A 20931-nucleotide genomic window follows, 5' to 3' on the forward strand; every position below is an offset into this window, starting at 1 on the left:
AGGAAGGAATGAAAGAGGTGTAAGCCTAGAAGAATAAAGGATAAATTTTTGATTAGCTGGTTAAAATATCTGGTTAAGAAAGATTCTCCCTTTCCATTGTATACCCACATTCTGTAGTTCAAGATTTCTCTTGATACTCTAGCCTTAAAATTGTCTGAATTAAAGAAAAAATTTTAAATACACTTTTCATTTAACCTAAAACATATATGCAAAATTTATATTCATTTGTACATTTCAATATGTAATGTGAAAAATTATTAACATACCTTATATCCTTTTTTTTCTTTTCAAGTCTTTGAATCTGTATAATTTAACACACAGCACATCTTGGTTCATACTAACCACATTTCAAGTGCTAATGGCCTCGTTACCTACTGACAGCATAGACTTGGATATGAGATTATATCAACCTCAGTCACTCATTTCTGTGATAATGTTTGGCACACACTAAATGGATGGTAAATGTTTAAAGGAAAAAAAGGAAGCAAAGAAACGTAATAGCATATATTTGTACTCAGACCTGTGTGTATACTCACTTACTGGTTAGATGACCTTGGTTGGCCTCAGTGTCCTCTTATGGGAATGCGATACTTGTTTCTACCTTTCAGAATTATTGTGAAGAGTTGATAAACACCCCCCCCCCCGCCATGAGTTATATGAACATACTGAGTATTAAATTATCTGTTACTATAAAAGCTAGTTTTATGGTTTCGAATATAATTGTATTTCGGGCTAGTTACTGCTTTTAACTCTAAATTAGTTATCATCATCAGTCACTTTATTTGTTAAAAAGAGGTCGTTATCCCTAATACTTTACTCTAGGTAGTATCTTTGTGACTACTTAAACAGTAATGGATTGTTGTATCAAATTATGTTAATAACATTCTTAATTGTTATTGTCATGACTAAGAACAGTGTGTTGTTAGAAATCAACGAAATTGAGACTGTTTCTCTTCCCTTTATTATTTATTTATGAAGTTCTTTTAAAGGGCAAGTTGTAGTGTACAAACTTTTGGGCTCTCAAAGTAAGTGAATGGTGGTTCCATGAATGTCTGGCACTTTGCCATTTGAAACACAGTCCCATATTTTCAGAACTTCTGTGTTTGGAGTTGTAAGACAGTTTTTCTGAATGTTGTAAACTAATGTAGTAATTTGGTTGTGCCTTGAAGATAACCAATAACCTTCAAAAACATTAATTTTCTGGGGGAGACCAGATTTTGATAAAAACCTAACTTTTCCAATTGTTGATTTGAATTTTTGAAGGAAATAGGTATTGATGTGCTAGTTGTGTTTTTAAAATGTGAGTCATTTTCATGTCCTCATGGGCACATGTTACCATACTGACTGCACAGACTGGGATTTGTAATTGTTCAGTGCAATTAGACATTTTCTTACAGTGCTCTTTGGTTTTAAGATACACCGACTACTCATGTGTCAGTAGAAGACTGCAATATATGCTTCATTGAACACATATATATTCATAACAAGAGCTTGCCATCATTGGCTCTTCTCTTTTTGATTGTCTAATTCAGTAAATCTGTTTCATCCTATGCATTGGTCCCTTTTTTTATATTTGTTGGGAAGTTAATGATTTATGTGAAAAATTTGAATATTACTTACCCTCTTTGGGCTGTGATATGCTATGATTGACATTCATTGGAACTTTATGTGTAAAAAAGAATATTTTCCTGTGTATGTACAGAAAATTACTTTTTAACTCTGAGATACAAGTGGCTAGCATCTCATGTCTCTTGAAACTACATACATGGAACCATCTAACACCAACCTCTTATAAGACACCTATTTTAGAGGAATACAATAGAGAAATGAATTCCACCTCTACACTCATCTTATTTCCACCTGGCATCTATTGAGCCTTCAGTTTCTGTTGTTTCTCCAAGAGGGGAAGCCAAGGAGTTGGTCTGATAGGAGCCATCCAGGGGCTGGATGTGCACTGCACTGATTTCCACCCTTGATGAGGGCCCAGTCCTCTCATACTGTTTCTCAGTCCATTACAAGTCCATAGTTGCTCTTGATTCTTGATAACACTAGGAACCTCTGTATTCTTGTTGTCAGACCAACTTAAAGCACTTTGTATAATGCTTATCCTGTTTGGCGGGCTACAGTCCACAGGGTTGCAAAGAGACATGATTGAGTGACTAACACTTTCACTTTCTATCCTATTTAAAACAATAGTCATATATAGCATTTATAGCAGTGTCGACTAAAAAAAGATGTACAACTTGAGAGTTGTGAGTTATATTGGGGGCAAAATGAGGACTGCAGCCCAGGAGGCGGCATCTCAGATAGCTCTGAGAGACTGCTCCAAAGCAGCAGTGGGGGAAAGTCAGTATATAATGTTTTGATGAAGGGGGAGTTTGATACCGTGAAGCACTCATTTTACAAAAGTTTTTTTGTTAGTCATGAGGATCTGATGTCATGAAGGGATTTATTGGTTCTGTAGATATGAGGAGATGCAAAGATTGAGATCATAAAATCTGTTCCTAAAAATATCCAACTGTCTAAAACATCTGTCCTACCAGATTCCCTGAAGCACAGAGTGCCTCACTCAACCCTGAATTCCCTCAGGGGTTGTTGAAGGTCAGCAGCTACAGCAGCATGGGGTTCAATCTCCATAGAGGCAGATGGCAAATGCCTTTGCTAGTCAGTCTTTGGCAGTGCTCTTCATCTTCAGTTCAGTTCAGTCACTCAGTTATGTCCAACTCTTTGCGACCCCATGGACTGCAGAACTCCAGGCCTCTCTGTCCATCACCAACTCCTGGAGTTTGCTCAAACTCATGTCCATTGAGTCGGTGATGCCATCCAACCATCTCATCCTTTTTTGTCCCCTTCTCCTCCTGCCTTCAATCTTTCCCAGCATCAGTCTTTTCCAGTGAGTCAGTTCTTCATATCAGGTGGCCAGAGTATTGGCGTTTCAGCTTCAGCATCATCCTTCCAATGAATATTCAGGATTGATTTCCTTTAGGATGGACTGGTTGGATCTCCTTGCAGTCCAAGGGAGTCTCTCAAGAGTAGATTCTCTCTGGTGTAGTCAATAAAGCAGAAGTAGATGTTTTTCTGGAACTCTTGTGCTTTTTCGATGATTCATTGGATGTTAGCAATTTGATCTCTGGTTCCTCTGCCTTTTTGAAATCCAGCTTGAACATCTGGAAGTTCACAGTACACATACTGTTGAAGCCTGGTTTGGAGAATTTTGAGCATCACTTTGCTAGTGTGTGAGATGATTGGAATTGTGCGGTATTTTGACCATTCTTTGGCATTACCTTTCTTTGGGATTGGAATGAAGACTGACCTTTTCCAGTCCTGTGGCCACTGCTGAGTTATCCAAATTTGCTGGCATATTGAGTGCAGCACTTTAATAGCATCCTCTTTTAGGATTTGAAATAGCTCAATTAAAATTCCATCACCTCCACTAGCTTTGTTCGTAGTGATACTTCCTAAGGCCCAGTTGACTTCGCATTTTAGGATGTCTGGCTGTAGGTGAGTGATCACACCATTGTGGTTATCTGGATCATGAAGATCTTTTTTATATAGTTCTTCTGTGTATTCTTGCCACCTCTTCTTAATATCTTCTGCTTCTGTTAGGTCCATACCATTTCTGTCCTTTATTGTGCCCATCTTTGCATGAAATGTTCCCTTGGTATCTCTAATTTTCTTGAAGAGATCTCTAGTCTTTCCCATTCTGTTGTTTTCCTCTATTTCTTTGCATTGATCGCTGAGGAAGGCTTTCTTATCTCTCCTTGCTATTCTTTGGAACTCTGCATTCAAATGGGTGTATCTTTCCTTTTCTCCTTTGCCTTTTGCTTCTCTTCTTTTCACAGCTATTTGTAAACCCTCCTCAGACAACCATTTTGCCTTTTTGCATTTCTTTTTCTTGGGGATGATCTTGATCACTGCCTCCTGTACAATGTCAGGAACCTCTGTCCAAAGTTCTTCAGGCACTCTGTCGATCAGATCTAATCCCTTGAATCTGTTTGTTACTTCCACTGTATAATTGTAAGGGATTTGATTTAGGTCATACCTGAATGGTTAGTGGTTTTCCCTATTTTCTTCAATTTAAGTCTGAATTTGGCAATAAGGAGTTCATGATCTGAGTCACAGTCAGCTCCTGGTCTTGTCTTTACTGACTGTATAGAGCTTCTCCATCTTTGACTGCAAAGAATATAATCAGTCTGATTTTGATATTAACCATCTGCTGATGTCCATGTGTAGAGTCTTCTCTTGTGTTGTTGGAAGAGGGTGTTTGCTATGACTAGTGCAGTCTCTTGGCAAAACTCTGCTAACCTTTGCCCTGCTTTATTTTGTACTCCAAGGCCAAATTTGCCTGTTACTCCAGGTATCTCTTGACTTCCTACTTAGGCATTCCAGGCCCCCATAATGAAAAGGACATCCTTTTTGGGTGTTAGTTCTATAAGGTCTTGTAGGTCTTCATAGAACCATTCAACCTCAGGTTCTTTGGCATTACTGCTCCAGGCATAGACTTGGATTACTGTGATATTGCATGGTTTGCATTGGAAACAGAGATCATTCTGTCGTTTTTGAGATTGCATCCAAGTACTGCATTTCGGACTCTCTGTTGACTATGAGGGCTACTCCATTTCTTCTAAGGGATTCTTTCCCACAGTAGAACATATAATGGTCATCTGAGGTAAATTCGCCCATTCCCGTCCATTTTAGTTCACTGATTCCTAAAATGTTGATGTTTACTTTTGCCATCTCCTGTTTGACCATTTTCAGTTTGCCTTGATTAGCAGAGACATTACTTTGCCAACAAAGGTCCGTCTAGTCAAGGCTATGGTTTTTCCTGTGGTCATGTATGGATGTGAGAGTTAGACTGTGAAGAAGGCTGAGTGCCGAAGAATTGATGCTTTTAAACTGTGGTGTTGGAGAAGACTCTTGAGAACCCATTGGACTGCAAGGAGATCCAACCAGTCCGTTCTGAAGGAGATCAGCCCTGGGATTTCTTTGGAAGGAATGATGCTAAAGCTGAAACTCCAGTACTTTGGCCACCTCATGCGAAGAGTTGACTCATTGGAAAAGACTCTGATGCTGGAGGGATTGTGGGCAGGAGGAGAAGCGGACAACAGAGGATGAGATGGCTGGATGGCATCACTGACTTGATGGATGTGAGTCTGAGTGAACTCCGGGAATTGGTGATGGACAGGGAGGCCTGGCGTGCTGCGATTCATGGGGTCGCAAAGAGTTGGACACGACTGAGCGAGTGAAGTGAACTGATGTACCTAACATTCCAGGCTCCTATGCAATATTGTTCTTTACAGCATCAGACTGTACTTGCATCACCAGTCACATCCATTGCTGGGCTTTGTTTTCGCTTTGGCTCTGTCTCTTCATTCTTTCTAGTGTTATTTCTTCACTCTTCTCCAGTAGCATATTGGACACCTACCAGCCAGGGGAGTTCATCTTTCAGTGTCCTATCTTTTTGCCTTTTCATATTGTTCTTGGGGCTGTCAAGGCAAGATACTGAAGTGGCAAAGCTCTTGGTAAGTGCCATCTTGTAGTTGACAACAGTCTATTTTACAGATACAAAAAGCTTAGTCCTTGTGAGGTAGTTACCATTGTTATGCTCTGTTTTTCAAATGAGAAAGTTTTTCAAATGAGGTAGCTGAGGCACAGAGACATTTAATAACTTGATCAAGGTTACATGGCTGGTTAGTGTTGAAGCTGGAATTTGAGTCCAATTTTTAAGTGTCAGTGTATGCTGCATTATGGGTTTTGTAGTTTCTCAACAAACTGTTGTCATGCTTTCTTTTTCCTCCTCTTCCAAGGCATTATAATCCAATATAGAATTTTAAAAGAAATAATGTTATTTTTATGTATTACTAGCATACTGTTGATTGGATAGTAATCATTTGTGGGTTTATGTTATTCAGAAAAATTTAACATGAATGGGTTTACTGCTTTATTGAATACTTCTGTTGTGCATACTTAGTCGCTTAGTCGTATCTGACTCTACGACTCCATGGACTGTAGCCCACTAGGCTTCTCTGTCCATGGGACTTTTGAGGTAAGAATACTTGAGTGGGGAGGGAGGGTTAAAAAAAAGAAAGGAAAGAATACTGGAGTGGGTTGCCATTTCCTCCCCAGGGGATCTTCCCAATGCAGGGATTGAACCCGCATCTCCTGTGTCTCCTCCATTGCAGGCGGGCCTCCATTAATATATCTTAAATAAAACATATGGCAGCATCTTCCTATATGTTCCATATAAGAGTCTTTTTGCTTCTGTGACAGATGGTACAGAGGACTGTTGGCTCAGTATTCTTCCTTGTGAGTTGTCATGTTAGTGATTCTTCCTTCATTTCATCCTGTCTTTGTCATTTTCAGTTCAGGCTGGCATTATTTCTTCTAACATAAGGCCCTCACGAACTTGGTTGGTCTTCTTTGCACCTCAGGGGTATCCAAGCCATCACACAAGAGTATCCTCCACAGGCCTTTCCTGGATAATCACATCTCCATTCCTGGCTTCTGCTGAGATGGTTGATCTGACCCGTGATTCACATGCCTAATCTCTTTAGCAAACGTCTATCCAGCCAAACCACTGGCCCAGTCTCCAGAATATACTCTGTGGATAGGCTGAGAATTTTCTAAACTGGTTTTTTTTTTTTGCTTAGTAGTTCCTTCCTCAGTTTCTTTCTTTCTTCTCCTGTCTTACATTAAGCAGACAAGGCAAGCAAAGCTGAACCTTCCATACTTTCATGGGAAATCTCAATTTCCAAGTTTGTAATTTTTAAGTTCTACCTTTCACCCAACATAACACAACTTTTCCTCTTTTCACAACAGGGATCACCTCTCCTCCAGTGTCCAATACCATACTCCTCATTTACCTCCGAGACCTTGCCAGAAGCACATTTAGCACAAGTAGCGGTACTCTGTTCTTCATTATATATATATTATATGTATAGTCTATGATGATGAAAGCCTTCTCTACTCTTTTCCTCCCCAAAGCCACTCTACATTTTAAGCTGGTTGTTATAGAAGTGCTGTACTTCCTAGTTCCAAAAATTTGTATTAGTTCCCTTGGACTGCTGTAATAGAGCCACCAACTGGGTGAATTACAACAACAAAAATTTATTGCCTCAGGGTTCTGGAGGCCAAAAATCCAAAATCAAGGTACCTGTAGTTCTCTCCTCCCTCTGAGACCCTCTCAGGATTCTTCCTGATGGCAGAGTTACTCCTCGATGGCCCTTGCCTTGTAGATGCATTACTCCAATCTGTGCCTCCATTTTTACATGGCTTTCTTCCCTGCATGTCTGTGCCTCTTCTTTTTTGATATGGGCACCAGTCCTACTGGATTAAGGGTCCACTCTACTCAGTAACACCGTATGTAATTACTTCTGCCTTAACCCTGTCTCCAAAGTAGGTCTGTATTCTGATGTACTGGGGTTAGAACTTCAACATAGACCTTTTTGGGGGTGGAGGGGAGATACAATTTAACCCATAACAGCCACATCAAGTGGCTTACCAGGTTTGTTATCTTATTTTAAGTTATTCTTGCCTTAGTACCTTTTTTATTGTTTAATATTTATTTTTTATTTACGTATTTGGCTGCCCCGGGTCTTTGTTGTGGCATACAAACTCTTAGGTGTGGCATGTGGCATCCAGTTCCCTGACCAGGGGGATCAGTCTGGGACCCCCTGCATTGGAATGTGAAATCTTAGCCACTGGGTCACCGGGGAAGTCCCTTTCCTCAGTTCCTTCTTAATTACCATTTAATTATTATAAATAGACTGGAAAGCAGAATAATTTCAGATGTTTGCATACCTTCAAAGTCTTCCTTATCAGATATTTGCACGTGAAAGCTCCTCCCCGCCTCCCCCCATTAGCCATACTGTGTGTCACAAAGAGAATATGTTCAAGTAATACCTTAGTTTGTTTTTTTTTTTTTTTTTTTTATTAAGCCTCAGCTTCTTATTTTATTAGTCATATATTGTGGTTATATGAAATTTCCAATACTACAATTCAGATGACTAGCTTAGTATTTGCTACCTTAGAAAGTTGCTGATTTTTAGAAACATTTTCATCTTGAAATTAGATTGCTGGTTTTCAGTATAAATAACAGCATGAATTCGACTTCCTGGGAGACAGGAACGAATAATCATCATTCTGTGTAACAAGTCTTAGAGTAGTGAAATATGGAAGAGTTCTGTGGTTAAAGACTCCTGACAACTCCCTTTAAATATGAACTTAGCATTGCATACGTTGCATATTGCATAAACAGTAGGTATACTCTTAAAAGAAACAGTAAGAAAAGCCATCTCTATTAGTGTTTTGAATTCATATCCAAAATACCTTGCTTGAGAGTTATTACCTGTTATTGCTTTTTGTACCAATATGTAGTCTGTAATTTCTTTGTTCCTAAATGGGATTGTTAATGTCTTCCATTCTTTATGCTAGTAAAGTCACATTGCACATTCTATTAAATGTTGTTAGTAATCTTTAGGGCTTTAGATGAATGTGTTAATTGTCACTACTGACAAAAGCAGATTTTCTCTGTGCTTTTAAAGTTTACTTCCGCTATTTTTGGACTTCCCTGGTGGCTCAGTCGGTAAAGCGTCTGTGTACAATGTGAGAGACCTGGGTTCGATCCCTGGTTGGGAAGATTCCCTGGAGAAGGAAGTGGCAACCCACTGCAGTACTCTTGCCTTGAAAATCCCGTGGAAGGAGAAGCTTGGTGCAGGCTACTGGCCATGGAGTCTCAAAGAGTCCGGCAGGACTGAGCAACTTCACTTTCACTTTCAACTATTTTCGACTCTGGCATTGTTCCCTTGCATTATTTTGGGTATTTTATGCCTGCATTCTGAATATTTAAAATTGAAGGTTAAACATATATATATGTATGTTTTTAAGGAAGTCTTGGGGTTTATTTTTTTCTTAAATGTTTTATCTTTAGATAATTGTAGATTCATATCCAGTTGCTAAAAATAAGACACAAAGATCCTGTGTATCCTTTACCCTGTTACCCTGATGGTAATTTCTTGCGTAACTATAGTACAATATAGGAAAAGAGGATATTGGCAGTGATAGAGTCAAGATACAGAATATTTCCACCACTGCAAGGATCCCTCACATTGCCTTGTATACCTGAACCCCCCTGCTTCCCTCTCACTGTCATTTCTTCCCTTAACCCTGGCAACCATTAATTTGTTATCTGTTTCTATAACTTAGGACATAAATTCTTGTACTGAGTCAGAGAATCAGTTGAGCAATGGATCGTGTTGTATGTGTACAAAATTCAAGACTTCCAGGAGAGAGGGATAGGAAATTAAAATGTAACACAAAATTCTTTGATGCCAAGGCAACTTATAGTATCGATATTATCCACTCCTCGTTTTTCCACAAAGCAAATATTAGTAACACTGTACTCAAATAAGAGAATTTCTGCAGGTGAGTCTAAATTTCATTTCTTCCTTTAGTGAAAGGTTGCATCTTAAAGCAAAATATCTTCAAATATCTAATGATCCTCATTTTCCGTATTTCTGAGCCAGGAAGACTTAAAAATGACTCAAAACTCTCATTTTATAGGCATGCCTCAGAGATTGGGGATTCATTTCCTTTCCCCAGAAAAAGCGAGTCACACAAATTATTTGGTTCCCCAGTGCATATAACACATGTATACCTGTGGCGGATTCATTTTGATATTTGGCTAAACTAATACAATTATGTAAAGTTTAAAAATAAAATAAAATTAGAAAAAAAATTTAGACATAATTTCTGTCCACTACAAAAAAAAAAAAAGAAAAAAAAAAGTTATGTTTACACTATATTGCACTCTATTATGTGCAATATATATTTTAATTAGAAAATATTCTATTGCTAAAAAAAGTTAACGATCACTTGAGCCTTCAGCAAGTTTTATTCTTTTTGCAGTAGTAACATCAGTAATCACTGATCACAGATCACCCTAATAATGAAAAAGTTTGAAATGTTGAGAATTACCAAAATGTAACACAGAGATACGAAGAGAGCAACTGCTGTTGGAAAATGCTGTAGGAAAAATTGATCGACTTGATGCATAGTTGCCACAAACCTTCAATTTGCTGAAAGCACTTTATCTGCAAAGTGTGTTAGAGGAAAGTGCAATAAAGCAATATGTAATAGAATGAAGTCTGCCTGTACTTAACTAATAATAGAAAGCAGTGATGTAGATAAATAGTACTCCATTCAGAAGGATAATTGGTACAATTTGCATTCAGTGTTTAGGATGAATTTTCTTTGGATGGCAGAATGGTGAGCTGGAAGGCTTTGTGGTAGGATCAGAAGTATTGAGGTAAGGAGGCTCATAGTGACTTTGCTTTGGGGTTGAATAGGAATATTCATTTGACTTGCAGTGGAAGAGAAACCTGGATGTCTCACTAGTGGAGATAAAGCTTAAGAGGTCTTGAATGCCAGGTTCAGAACATTAGACTTTATTTTAAAGACAAAGCAGAATACTATACCGTATTGAACTCGGAAATGAAAGATTATGAGATATTTGAGGGAGATTAAAGTGACAGCTATGAAGATGAATTGGAGCTCAGAGAGACTGCAGGCAGGGAAATTAGTTAGCTTTGTTATACTAAGTTTCAGTGTCTGACAGTGAAGGTGTCCTGGTAAGACGATTTATGCAGGTAGGTGAAGAGCTAATTGTAGATGATGACAGACTGGATTTCTAGGGGTCAAAGGGAAGGGAGGGATTAGGAAATGTTGATTGTGAATATAGGAGAACAGAAGGATTATCATAACATATAAGAGCAGAATTTTTTTGGAAGTTGGAGAAGTTGCTTTTCAGCATATTAGACTATTAGCCATGTCCTGAAATGTTCTGATTTTTCCTTTTTCTTGAACTTTCAAGTCAAGATTGGAACTCTGTAGAGGAAGTTTTGAATGGGAGGTTATTAGGAAATTTTAAATTAATTTGCATAGAGATGATAATTGTTTTCCCAAAGTATTGAAAGATTTACAGTTTCAAGTCTGTTGTGGAGTCAACCAGTCTATTGCCAGGTGTGTAAGGGAGATTAAAGGTATATTAGTTCCATCTTTGAGTTCCTACCTCTGTTTCACTGGTTAAATTCTGCCTGCCTGGAGTATTAGTCTGGACACACTTTAACCTGTGTGAGGTCTTTATAGGAAACTTTCTAATGACTACTAACTATGCATTCATGAGGATGGAAGTTCTAGTGGGTTCAAAATAATCTTTTCTTTGAACTTCTTACCTTAATACTGTTCTTCCTAATGGATATGATTGTACAGATGATGCTGGGTGTTTCATGTGATATGATGTAGAAGAGACTGTTTATTTGCTCCTAATTGTTGGTTACTTTGTGAGAGTGTATTTGTTAATAAACATTAAGGTGATTAATATGTGTCTTGGAGAAAATTTATTTCAATCTATTGGTTAAATTATTTTAACCACACATTTATTAGCTACTTTTATTCATTGCCAACCTAGATTTTATTTTGTATAATATTCAGTGCAGTGATGCATCCTTGTGCTGGAAGGGTATTCCTTCTTTGTAGGTATGCTTTCAAATGTGTGCTCTTTCCTTTCAGTTGTTCTTGATACACTTTCCAAGAACTATGCAATGCATTTTAACATCTTATTCTCATTTATAGATGTGAATATACAGATTGTCACCTCCATTCAGGAGAAATTGAGTTTATTACTCACTGAATGTTTGAAAATAGAGAACATTATTTTTAATTATGTAGTGACTAAGAATTCATGTATGGTACACTCAAAGAACAACTCAGTGTGACTTTATGTAGTTACCAGAATGTCTAAAGCACTCCAACCCCATTGTGTTTCAGTGCACTTGCAGGAAAGACATGGTGAAAATTTCTATGGATATCTTTGTGAGGAAATTTCAACCAGACAGATACCAGCTTTGGAAACAAGGAAAGGATATATACACCATTGATCACACAAAGCCTACTCCAGAATCCACCCCTGAAGTAAAAGCATGGCTGCAGAGGAGGAGGAAAGTAAGAAAAGCATCCAGGAGGTAATGATCCTGCCCCTACCCCATCCCACTTGAGGTTACTCAGTTAAAACTGGTCCTTGAGCATAATGGTCTTAAAGACTATTTATTTGCTTTTCTTCCGTTTATTCATTGTATGTTTATTTACTATCTTACTGAAAATTTGAGGCAAAGTATTTGTAATTCTTTGGAAGTGCAATAAATAAATAGAGTGCAATAAATAAATAAATGTATAAAGAGAGGTTTGTTGTGTTGCAGTGCATGAGAAATAGAACAGTTGTAGAACTTCTAAACCCCTTACACGAATGTATTTAAAGTCTTATGGGTGCTGTCTACTCATATCCTTATTTTTGTCAGCTTCAATAACTTGGTTTCCAACTTTTTAATCTGGCTACTGATTTTGACTTTTGGTAGTTCTCTTCTTCATTTGTCAAACATCTCATACTACTTTCCTCATTGGGGAGCTTATATTTTGCTGCATTATGCACACTTGGCTTTGTGCTTTCACAAGATGTCAGTCAGAGCATGTGGTATTTCTGTAACGTGGTGGTCTCTGTGTAATGTATCCTACATTCCATTTTTGTGGCCAGGGCCATCTCAAAAGCCTTTAGGCCTGTCGTGGTCATCTTGCTGTCTTAAAGCACATTAAACAGGGAGTGTGTTTTGTCGCTCAGGTCCTCAGGCAACCTTTTTAGGTTCTTATTTTCCAGGTTTATGTTGTATTTTTACTCTCCAATATTACTCATTGTTTTTCTTTCAGATTGTAAAGGTAATATTTGTGCATTGGAGAAAATTTGTAAAATAAGGAAAAGAATAATGAAGGAATCCCAAATCACCCATTACCACACAATCCAGAGATAACCAGTGTTAACATTTTGTATATATCCTTTACATATATATTTCTTATTTATTATATACCTTTCCAAAATTGGGGCCATGCTCTATTAGTAATTTGACCAGTTTTGTGTTTTTTCATGTAATTGAATGATTTGCTACAAAATTTTTAATGCCTGCATGTATTTTATCTAATATCCTGTAGTTGGACCTGTAGCTTCTTTCCAGTTTTTAGCCACTAACCAAAAAACACTGTAATTTTAAATCTTTGCCCACACTTCTGATGTTTATTTTCTGACTCTCTCTCTGTCTCTGTCTCTCTCTCTTATTTTTCCCCTGACAATTTATTTTCTGCTATTTTAGAATGCTAGTGAGTGGAGGAACCTTAAGAACATGGAATCAAACCAGCATTTTATAAGAGATATACTTGAGGCACAGAAGTAGTAGCAGAATTACAACCCAGATGTTCTTATTTCACCCTATAGTCTACAGCAGGAATTTTCAAACTGTCACTTTTCAAATCTAATAGGTTAGGAACAGCATTTTAAAATTAGGAAGTTAAAGAGAGTAAAATGTATCGTAGTCCTTCCCATGAGGTGATGGTAAGTATTAATTCATGACGTGTCAGCATCAGTGTATGTGTGTATCGTGTCATCATCTGAAGTATATAACTCACTGTGGGCTGCACTCTGAAAAGTTTGGGAAACACTGATTTGGAGAGTAAAGGTGCTAATCCACATTGCCAAAAAAAATTTGCTGCAGGAGACAGTAGTCAATCTTCAGTTCAGTGGCCAGTAAAACGTCTTGAGAATTATTCTTTAATTGACAGAATACACAACACTCTAATTTAGGTGTATAATCTGGTCTCTTAGTTACTAATCACAGTGGTCCTTGTTGGTTGACATTGAACATAGATATGACATCGAACAGATGTGAAGTGTCTTTCAGTAGGTTAAAATAATCAGTGGTCTTTTCTTACCCAGTTAGAAAGCCTAATGTTATGGGGCTTATTATGCTCACCTTTGCTGGCTTGATCATTGAGTTTGCTGATTTCCCTTAGGTAATATACTATATCTAAGGAAATCTAATGAAGGGAATGATTCATTGAAATCTCAAAAAGATGTCAACCTTTTAATTTTATGTGTGCTATGCTATTCATAATGTAATATTCCACATAGACCACTGCATGGGTTTCAGTAAAAGTGATGATGATATCAGTACTGTTACTTCTAGCAAATTTACCAAAGCCAGGTTATCCCTAGCTACTCCCTTTAATCTTATGGGGACTTACTATAGGATAACACTAATGTCATGTGTGTGTGTGTGTGTGTGTGTGTACATACTCTGAAATACATGTTGATATAGTTTGAGTTATAGCTATTCGCAAATGAAAGTGTTAGAAATGTTGTGTCATATACAGAACGCATCTACAATAAAGCTATGAAATGACTTGCTGAAAAATACTAGAAGTGGAATAATATAACAGTGGTGTCCACTCTGAAAATAAATAGTACATTGATATAAGATGTTAAATACATGTGGTTAGCCTTCTTCCTCTCTTAATTTCTTCAGCTAATGATAATTTGACATTTAATCTTAATGATTTTCATGCATATTTCAGAATTATATGAAACTCAGGCAAATACAGTCACCAGGTCACTTTGGAATGTAAATAATCTACTAAAATTTTAACAACAGCTTTATGCAATCACTTTGTTTCCTTTTTCTTTCTTTATTATCTAAATAATGTTTGGTTTTATCCCTGTGTCATGATTTTTCACTCTATTTTTTATGTTAAGCTTTCTGTTAATATGGTTATAAAGTTTTATTGTTGTTGTTTAGTTGCTCAGTCTTGTCTGACTCTTTGAGACCCCATGGACTGTAGCCCACCAGGCTGTCTGTCCATGGGATTCTCCAGGCAAGAATACTGGAGTGGGTTGCCATTTCCTTCTCCGTATAAAGTTTCAACAGTGACTTTTTCCCAATAGTGTTTTAGTAATCAATTATTTAGAGTTATTTTAATTTTAATTTTTAGTAAATTGTTATTAAAACTGTTGTTAACATTTCAGTTTCAAATTTGATCTATTAATCATGAAGATTATCTTTGTATATTATAATTAAAAACCAGTTTTTATTCTGTTTTTTCAATAAGTGAAAATAATGCTTATGTATATATTTTTTGCTGTCCTTTGCCCACATTGTGTTCTGACTACAGCTTTTCTTGTTAATAGCTTCCAGTGTACTAGTTCTCACTCTAAGAGGCCTAAGAATGAGGAGGATGAGAAACTGTCAGCTATAGTTGGTGGGGCAGAGGGACCCACTCCTGACCCGGATCCAGGTGATCTCAAGGATGATGGAAAGCCAGAAGAAGCAGTGAAACTAGCAAACACAGAAGCACCTTCAGAGGGAGAGGCCTCTGTTAGCAGGATGCAGCTGGATCATAATTTGTCAGATAATATCAGATTCTCGGGTGAGAAAGTAGCTGATTATGTTTCATGTATTAGTAGTAGGTAGTCGCTGGTCTTCCTTAAGTCTGTGTTTTCTAGGACAGATAACTTACTTTTCCACAGAGCTTAACCAGTAAGCTATCTAAAGCTATGTGGTAATTAAACTAGAAGGCCAAGGGAGTGTTATAAAAGCCAGAAGTACCACTGTTCTGGGTAATGAAATTTTAAGACAAATAGCCAGCAGTACCTATTTCATTTAATAAAAAAGAAGATTCTAAAATAGAAAAAAAAATTTTTTTTTGGTGCAACTCAATTTACAATATATAATACATTTTTGGAAATCTCTTGAAGTCACATGGAATAGAGACAACCAACTATAGATAATTCTTTGCAGATTCTTAGCTTTCAAATTAATTTTAAGAAGAAAATAAAGATTAAGATTTTACAAAGTAACATCAAAAATCATTCAGTCCTGTGAAATGACATATATAGTCCCCTGGCTGTTTCTCTGTGCCAAAGCCATCATCTATAAATCTCAACTGATTTGCTTTTCCCCTTTTTTTGTAGCATATTTCTTTGAAACTGTTTTTATGCTTTGCCTCTTTAATATTTGTGGGAGATTTTGCCCTTTTTCTAATGGTGCTTATTGGTAATTCCTGTCTCACTCTCATTCCCCTCATCTATTCTGTCTTTCTGTTGTGGCGCTCTCCCAAATCCAGACATCCCCCTGCTTTCTCTTTACTCAAGATGTGTTATCTTTGTCTGGACTGTTGTAGAAGGTGCCTCCTTCCTGTTTTTCCAGTGTCCACTCTAGTCAACCCTACTAGTCAGATCTCCATTTGGCAATTGTAGTGATCCTTTTAAAAGAGTCAGCTTAGGTCTTGGCCCTGCCATTTTCTTGTTCTTATTCCACTTAGAGTAAAAGAAAAGTCCTGATCATTGTTCTAATTAATCAGTCCTTGGCTTCTTCTCCATTCTTATTTCCTTTTGCACTTGAAATGTCTGTGTTAATAGAGTTTAAATTATGGACATTTTCCCCGGTGAGTTTGTATTTAATTGGCTATCTAGACAAATAAATATGTAATTCCTATCTAGTATGCCAAGTACCACTATCAAGATGGCATACCAAGGAAAGACCCAAAATAGACAGGAAGCTGAACTGGCAAGGTTTCTAGGAGTAGGTGATAGCTGAATTGATTTGTAATGAATGCATGGAAGATAGAGTGAAGAAGGTAGGGAAGTGCAGAGACCAGTTATGCATTATACACATGCTCAGTCGCTAAGTTCTATCTGACTCTTGCAATCCTGTAAACTATAGTCCACCAGGCTCCTCTGTTCTGGGATTTCTCAGGCAAGGATACTGGAGTAGGTTGCCATTTCCTTCTCTAGGGAATTTTTCTAGCCCAGTGGTTGAACTTTCATCTTCTGAATTGGCAGGCAGATTCTTTACTTCTGAGCCACCAAAAATCCCTAGTTATGTAATGTATACAGATATTTCTTTGTTGTCCCTCACCATGGGTTTTTTTTTTTTTTTTTTTAAGTACATTGGGTTAAATTGATTACGAACTACTGAGTGGTTTAAGCCAAGGGTACACAGCTTTATTTGTTCTATTGCTACCTAGTTTCTAGCATTTTGACTTCTGGGTTTTAAGACCTGACGGAGCATTTAATAGAAGATTTGGCATGGTGCAGTGTTTGAGCTACTATGCGATAGGTGAATAAAATGATGCACTTGTGTATGCGTAAGAGAGGGAGCAAGCTGTAGAAGTAAACTATGTGTGATATTCCTTTCGTTTCTGTACTGTCCTTGTACTGTGCAGGATTAGTTTAAGAAATCATTTTTATTGGACCTGCACAGTTTTACATGTGTTTTACATGGACTTGTACAGTTTTACATCCTCTTGAGTTGGAATGTTTCATCAGTAACATATATTTGAACTAAATTCTTATTTTTTGGAAAGATCTCAAATTGCTATTGCTTAGGTAGGTATTGTTACTGCCATGGCTTTGGACACTGGTTTACATTGGAACCTCTTTTTAATCCCTTATTTTGTCAGTAAATATATTATTTTGCTGCCTTAGCAACTACAAAGGCTGCATAGTGCTTTGGTGACCTTTTCCACTCGGGTCTTCAGTGGAAATTTAGAGGGGATGTTTGGTGATAGACATTTAGTTGAGAACAGTTTAACAATTCTTAGCAATAATATGTTGTAACATTTATTAACAGGCTCTTGTTTTACTCTTTAGGAAATGTGTGCCTAAACACATCTGTAGCAGAGAAAATCAAAGCTGAGGCTGAACAAACTTGTGCTGCAATTCCACCTTCGAATCTCAGCGAGGCTGACGAGTCCATATTTAGTGGCCAAGTGACATCCGAGGAATCAGAGCCATGCAAGCTTCCATGGCCAAAGTCACCTGAGTCATACTCCTCTGTGGCAGAGAGTAGCAGTGCTTTGACTGAGGAAGAAGAGAGTGATGTGGAAAGCCGTGGGAATGGCCTTGAACCTGGGGAAGTCCCAGCGGTCCCCAGTGGCCAGAGAAATGGCTTCAAAGTCCCCAGTGTATGTGACAGTGTCAATTTTTACCATATTTATTGTGTTGTCAAGGCTTTTTCTGAAAACAGCATGCTATGCATGGAAATCTTGCTGTAGGGCAGAAATAGCATCTTACATTTATAGGTCTTAATCTATTTCCTTCAATGACTGAGAGGTAAGCTTTCTGCGAGCTCTGGCTAACCTGGTGATAATTCAGAGAACATGGAACTTGTGGCCATGTGTTGGGGTTTAATTTTCTTTCTTTTTTAGTTTTTCTAACATTAGACTCTTTGTTTTGAGATCTTTGTAGATTTATATGCAGTGGTAAGAAGTAGTGTAGCAAGATTTTATAAACCCAGTTTCCCTCAGTAGAACCTCCTTGGAAAACTAGGATAGGACAGCACAGTGATACTGACATTGATATAGTCAAGACACAGAATGGTTCTGTCACTTGCAATATTAGCCAGACTGGAAATAATTCACCTGCAAGACTCTCACCTCTTTCTGCCAGTGCTTAATATCTCTGGGTCCTAGGTTTCTCTCAACCTCTATTTTAACATTAGTGGTCTTCTGGTTATGCTTTTCCCTGATTCTTGCCTCATGGACTCTGAATCTAGGACCAGGCTGAACCTTCTGTCTCTACCCATGCTGGAACCAGGCCTTCTGCCACTTGGAAAACTCAAGATCCCTCTTGATTTCCAGCTTCCTCATTCTAACCCTTTGCAGAAGGCCTCCCTGTTTCTCCTATGTTCTTGTATGATGTTAATACTATATGCTTTCAGCATAAACTGACTGTGAGTCTGTCAGCCAAGCTACAATTGTGTGTTGTGATTGTCATAATTTGGTGACCTCTTTTGACCTGAACAACTTGATAAAGGAGTTCAGGTGGATGAATAAGGGAATCCTCAAATGTTTGAGCTGATAAATTGTGCTGGCTGCTGCTGAACAGACCCAGTTCTGGATTGCTCCTGCTCATTTTAGCTCAGAAGAAGCCTTTTGTATTTTTGAGTAGCAAGAGAGAGTAAGTAAAGACGTCAATTTGGAATGCCCTATTTATAAGTAGTTTTAAAATGTCCAATAAAATGTAGATAATTTCCTAATTTCCCTCAATAACTTTTTATCATTTTTTATGCATGATTGTCCTACTGAAGTATAAAATATTTCTCAGAAACACCTGAGAAACAGAAAGTTATGATCTAATTTATTCGAAAAGGTGGCTGAGAAATTTGAACATAGTATTCACATACCAGTAAACAAAATTTACAACTTAGTTTCATGTATGGATTATTTGTAGCTGGATAGATACTGGGATTCTAGACTGGTGAATAAGTCAAATACCTGTTTTTATTTGGTCTGATTCTTTAAACTAGAATGGAACTGAAAATAACTTTTCTGTTCCCTTACTGTTAACCTTCATCTTTATCATTTCACTGAACAAAGCCTGATTGGCCAGGAAGGCAAGTGCTGTTGTTGAGGGCTGAGGACTTGGTTTGCACTTGTCAGAAATAGCTGTGTGGTGTTCTCTTCTCATCCCATTTTGTCAGACTTCTAAGTCCTTCTAAGTCATATAGACCTGGTTCATTTTTGTGTAGTGTGACCAGTGTTTCTTAGTATTGAGTGTAATACTGTGTGTTTGCTGATAGCAGTCAGCTTCAGTCATCCTTCTCAGGAAACATCAAGTGAGCCAAGCACGTTCACACATTACATGCTATTCCTGCTGTCCAAAATGCTCCTCTCCCAGAGAGCTAAATGTGCTGCTTTGCCATTGCTCTCAAAACTCCACTCAGATGTCTTCACACCAGAAAGGCCTTCTCTGATGATCCCACATAAAATAACCTCCTCCCCATCTTTTTCTATTCTTTGTCATGTGGTTTTTTAATTATTATTATTATTACTGCATATTTACTTAATAGTACCTGATGTTTATGGGCTTCTACAGTGTCTCAGTGGTAAAAGAATCCGCCTGCCAAGCAGGAGATGCTGGTTTGATCCCTGGGTCGGGAAGATCCCCTGGAAAAGGAAATGGCAACCCACTCCAGTATTTTTGCCTGGGAAATCCCATGGATAGAGGAACCTGGCGGGCTACAGTCCACGGGGTCGCAAAGAGTCAGACACGACTGAGCAACTGAAACAATAACAACAACCCAATATTTACTTTTTACTTGTTTATTGCCTCTGGCCTACCCCATCTATATTGCACTCCTTGGAGGCAGGGACCTGGTCGAATTTTTTCCTGCTCTAGCTTACTCTTAGAGCAGTGTAGCACATAGTAAGGGCTTAATAAATATTTCTTATTTTTGACTAAATTATAATTTCTCACATTCATTTTTAGCTATTATAAGCCACAGGCAAATCTCACTCTCTATCATTACTTTGTGAACCCTGCTTTGATTAGAGTGTTGTCACACATTTTCTCATAAGCCTCTTTATGTGTCAGATGTTAGCATAGTTTCTTTCCTTCCGAGTGCTGCTTCTTCAGCTTTAGGGAAATTTATGAGACTCCTTTCTTTTGCATGAACCACTGATGCAAACACACTGGATTTGAACTCTTTCTCTAACTGGCAACTCTGCCACTTTTTTTTTTTTTTTTTGATTGTATGGATGAGAAAGCTTGTAAACAGAGTCTCTCTGAAAGATGTCAGGATGCAAACGACTTTTTCCTCTACGTTTGAAAGAAAAATGTAGTCCAGGCAGCTCATGACAAAAGATTTTACGTAGAATTTTAGTGGTTTCAGGATGATGGTTATGTGTCATATTAAACAACAACAACGGGTGATTTCCTGTTGGTCCTCAGAGAAGTGAGGATTCGTTTTCCAGTGGAAGGAAGAGTACAGCTTCACTTCGGCTGTATTGCCTCCTGAAGACAGAAAGCACACAGTCACATGTGACCAAATGCCATGGTCCTGGATTGTTATGAATATATAGTCCTAAATTTAGATTATCTTTAAAGGACTTTGAAAACTCTCTAATAACCGAGTTTAATATAGGTTTGCAAAGGGTACCCTGCACTACAGATAGTGCTTTAATACGAAATGGAAGGATAGTTCAGTGATTCCTCTGCCAGTAAAATTACTAACAGAATAGCTCCTATTTCTGTTGACTTTGCCATTTAAATTTCTT

At 37.8% G+C, this 20931-nt stretch overlaps 1 protein-coding gene across 6 annotated transcripts in view; it reads left to right on the forward strand.

Moving 5' to 3' along the window:
- Positions 1 to 20931, forward strand: part of KDM4C (lysine demethylase 4C) — a 411129-nt gene that overhangs the window by 198909 nt on the left and 191289 nt on the right. For all 6 annotated transcript variants that reach the window (XM_070375870.1, XM_070375869.1, XM_070375868.1 and 3 more), the window contains 3 exons: positions 11827 to 12020; positions 15062 to 15300; positions 17525 to 17838. In XM_070375870.1, the coding sequence (XP_070231971.1) occupies positions 11827 to 12020; positions 15062 to 15300; positions 17525 to 17838 (747 nt within the window). The remainder of the gene's footprint in view (positions 1 to 11826; positions 12021 to 15061; positions 15301 to 17524; positions 17839 to 20931) is intronic.

Source organism: Bos mutus, chromosome 8 (assembly GCF_027580195.1).
Source record: "Bos mutus isolate GX-2022 chromosome 8, NWIPB_WYAK_1.1, whole genome shotgun sequence".
Lineage (NCBI taxonomy): Eukaryota > Metazoa > Chordata > Mammalia > Artiodactyla > Bovidae > Bos > Bos mutus.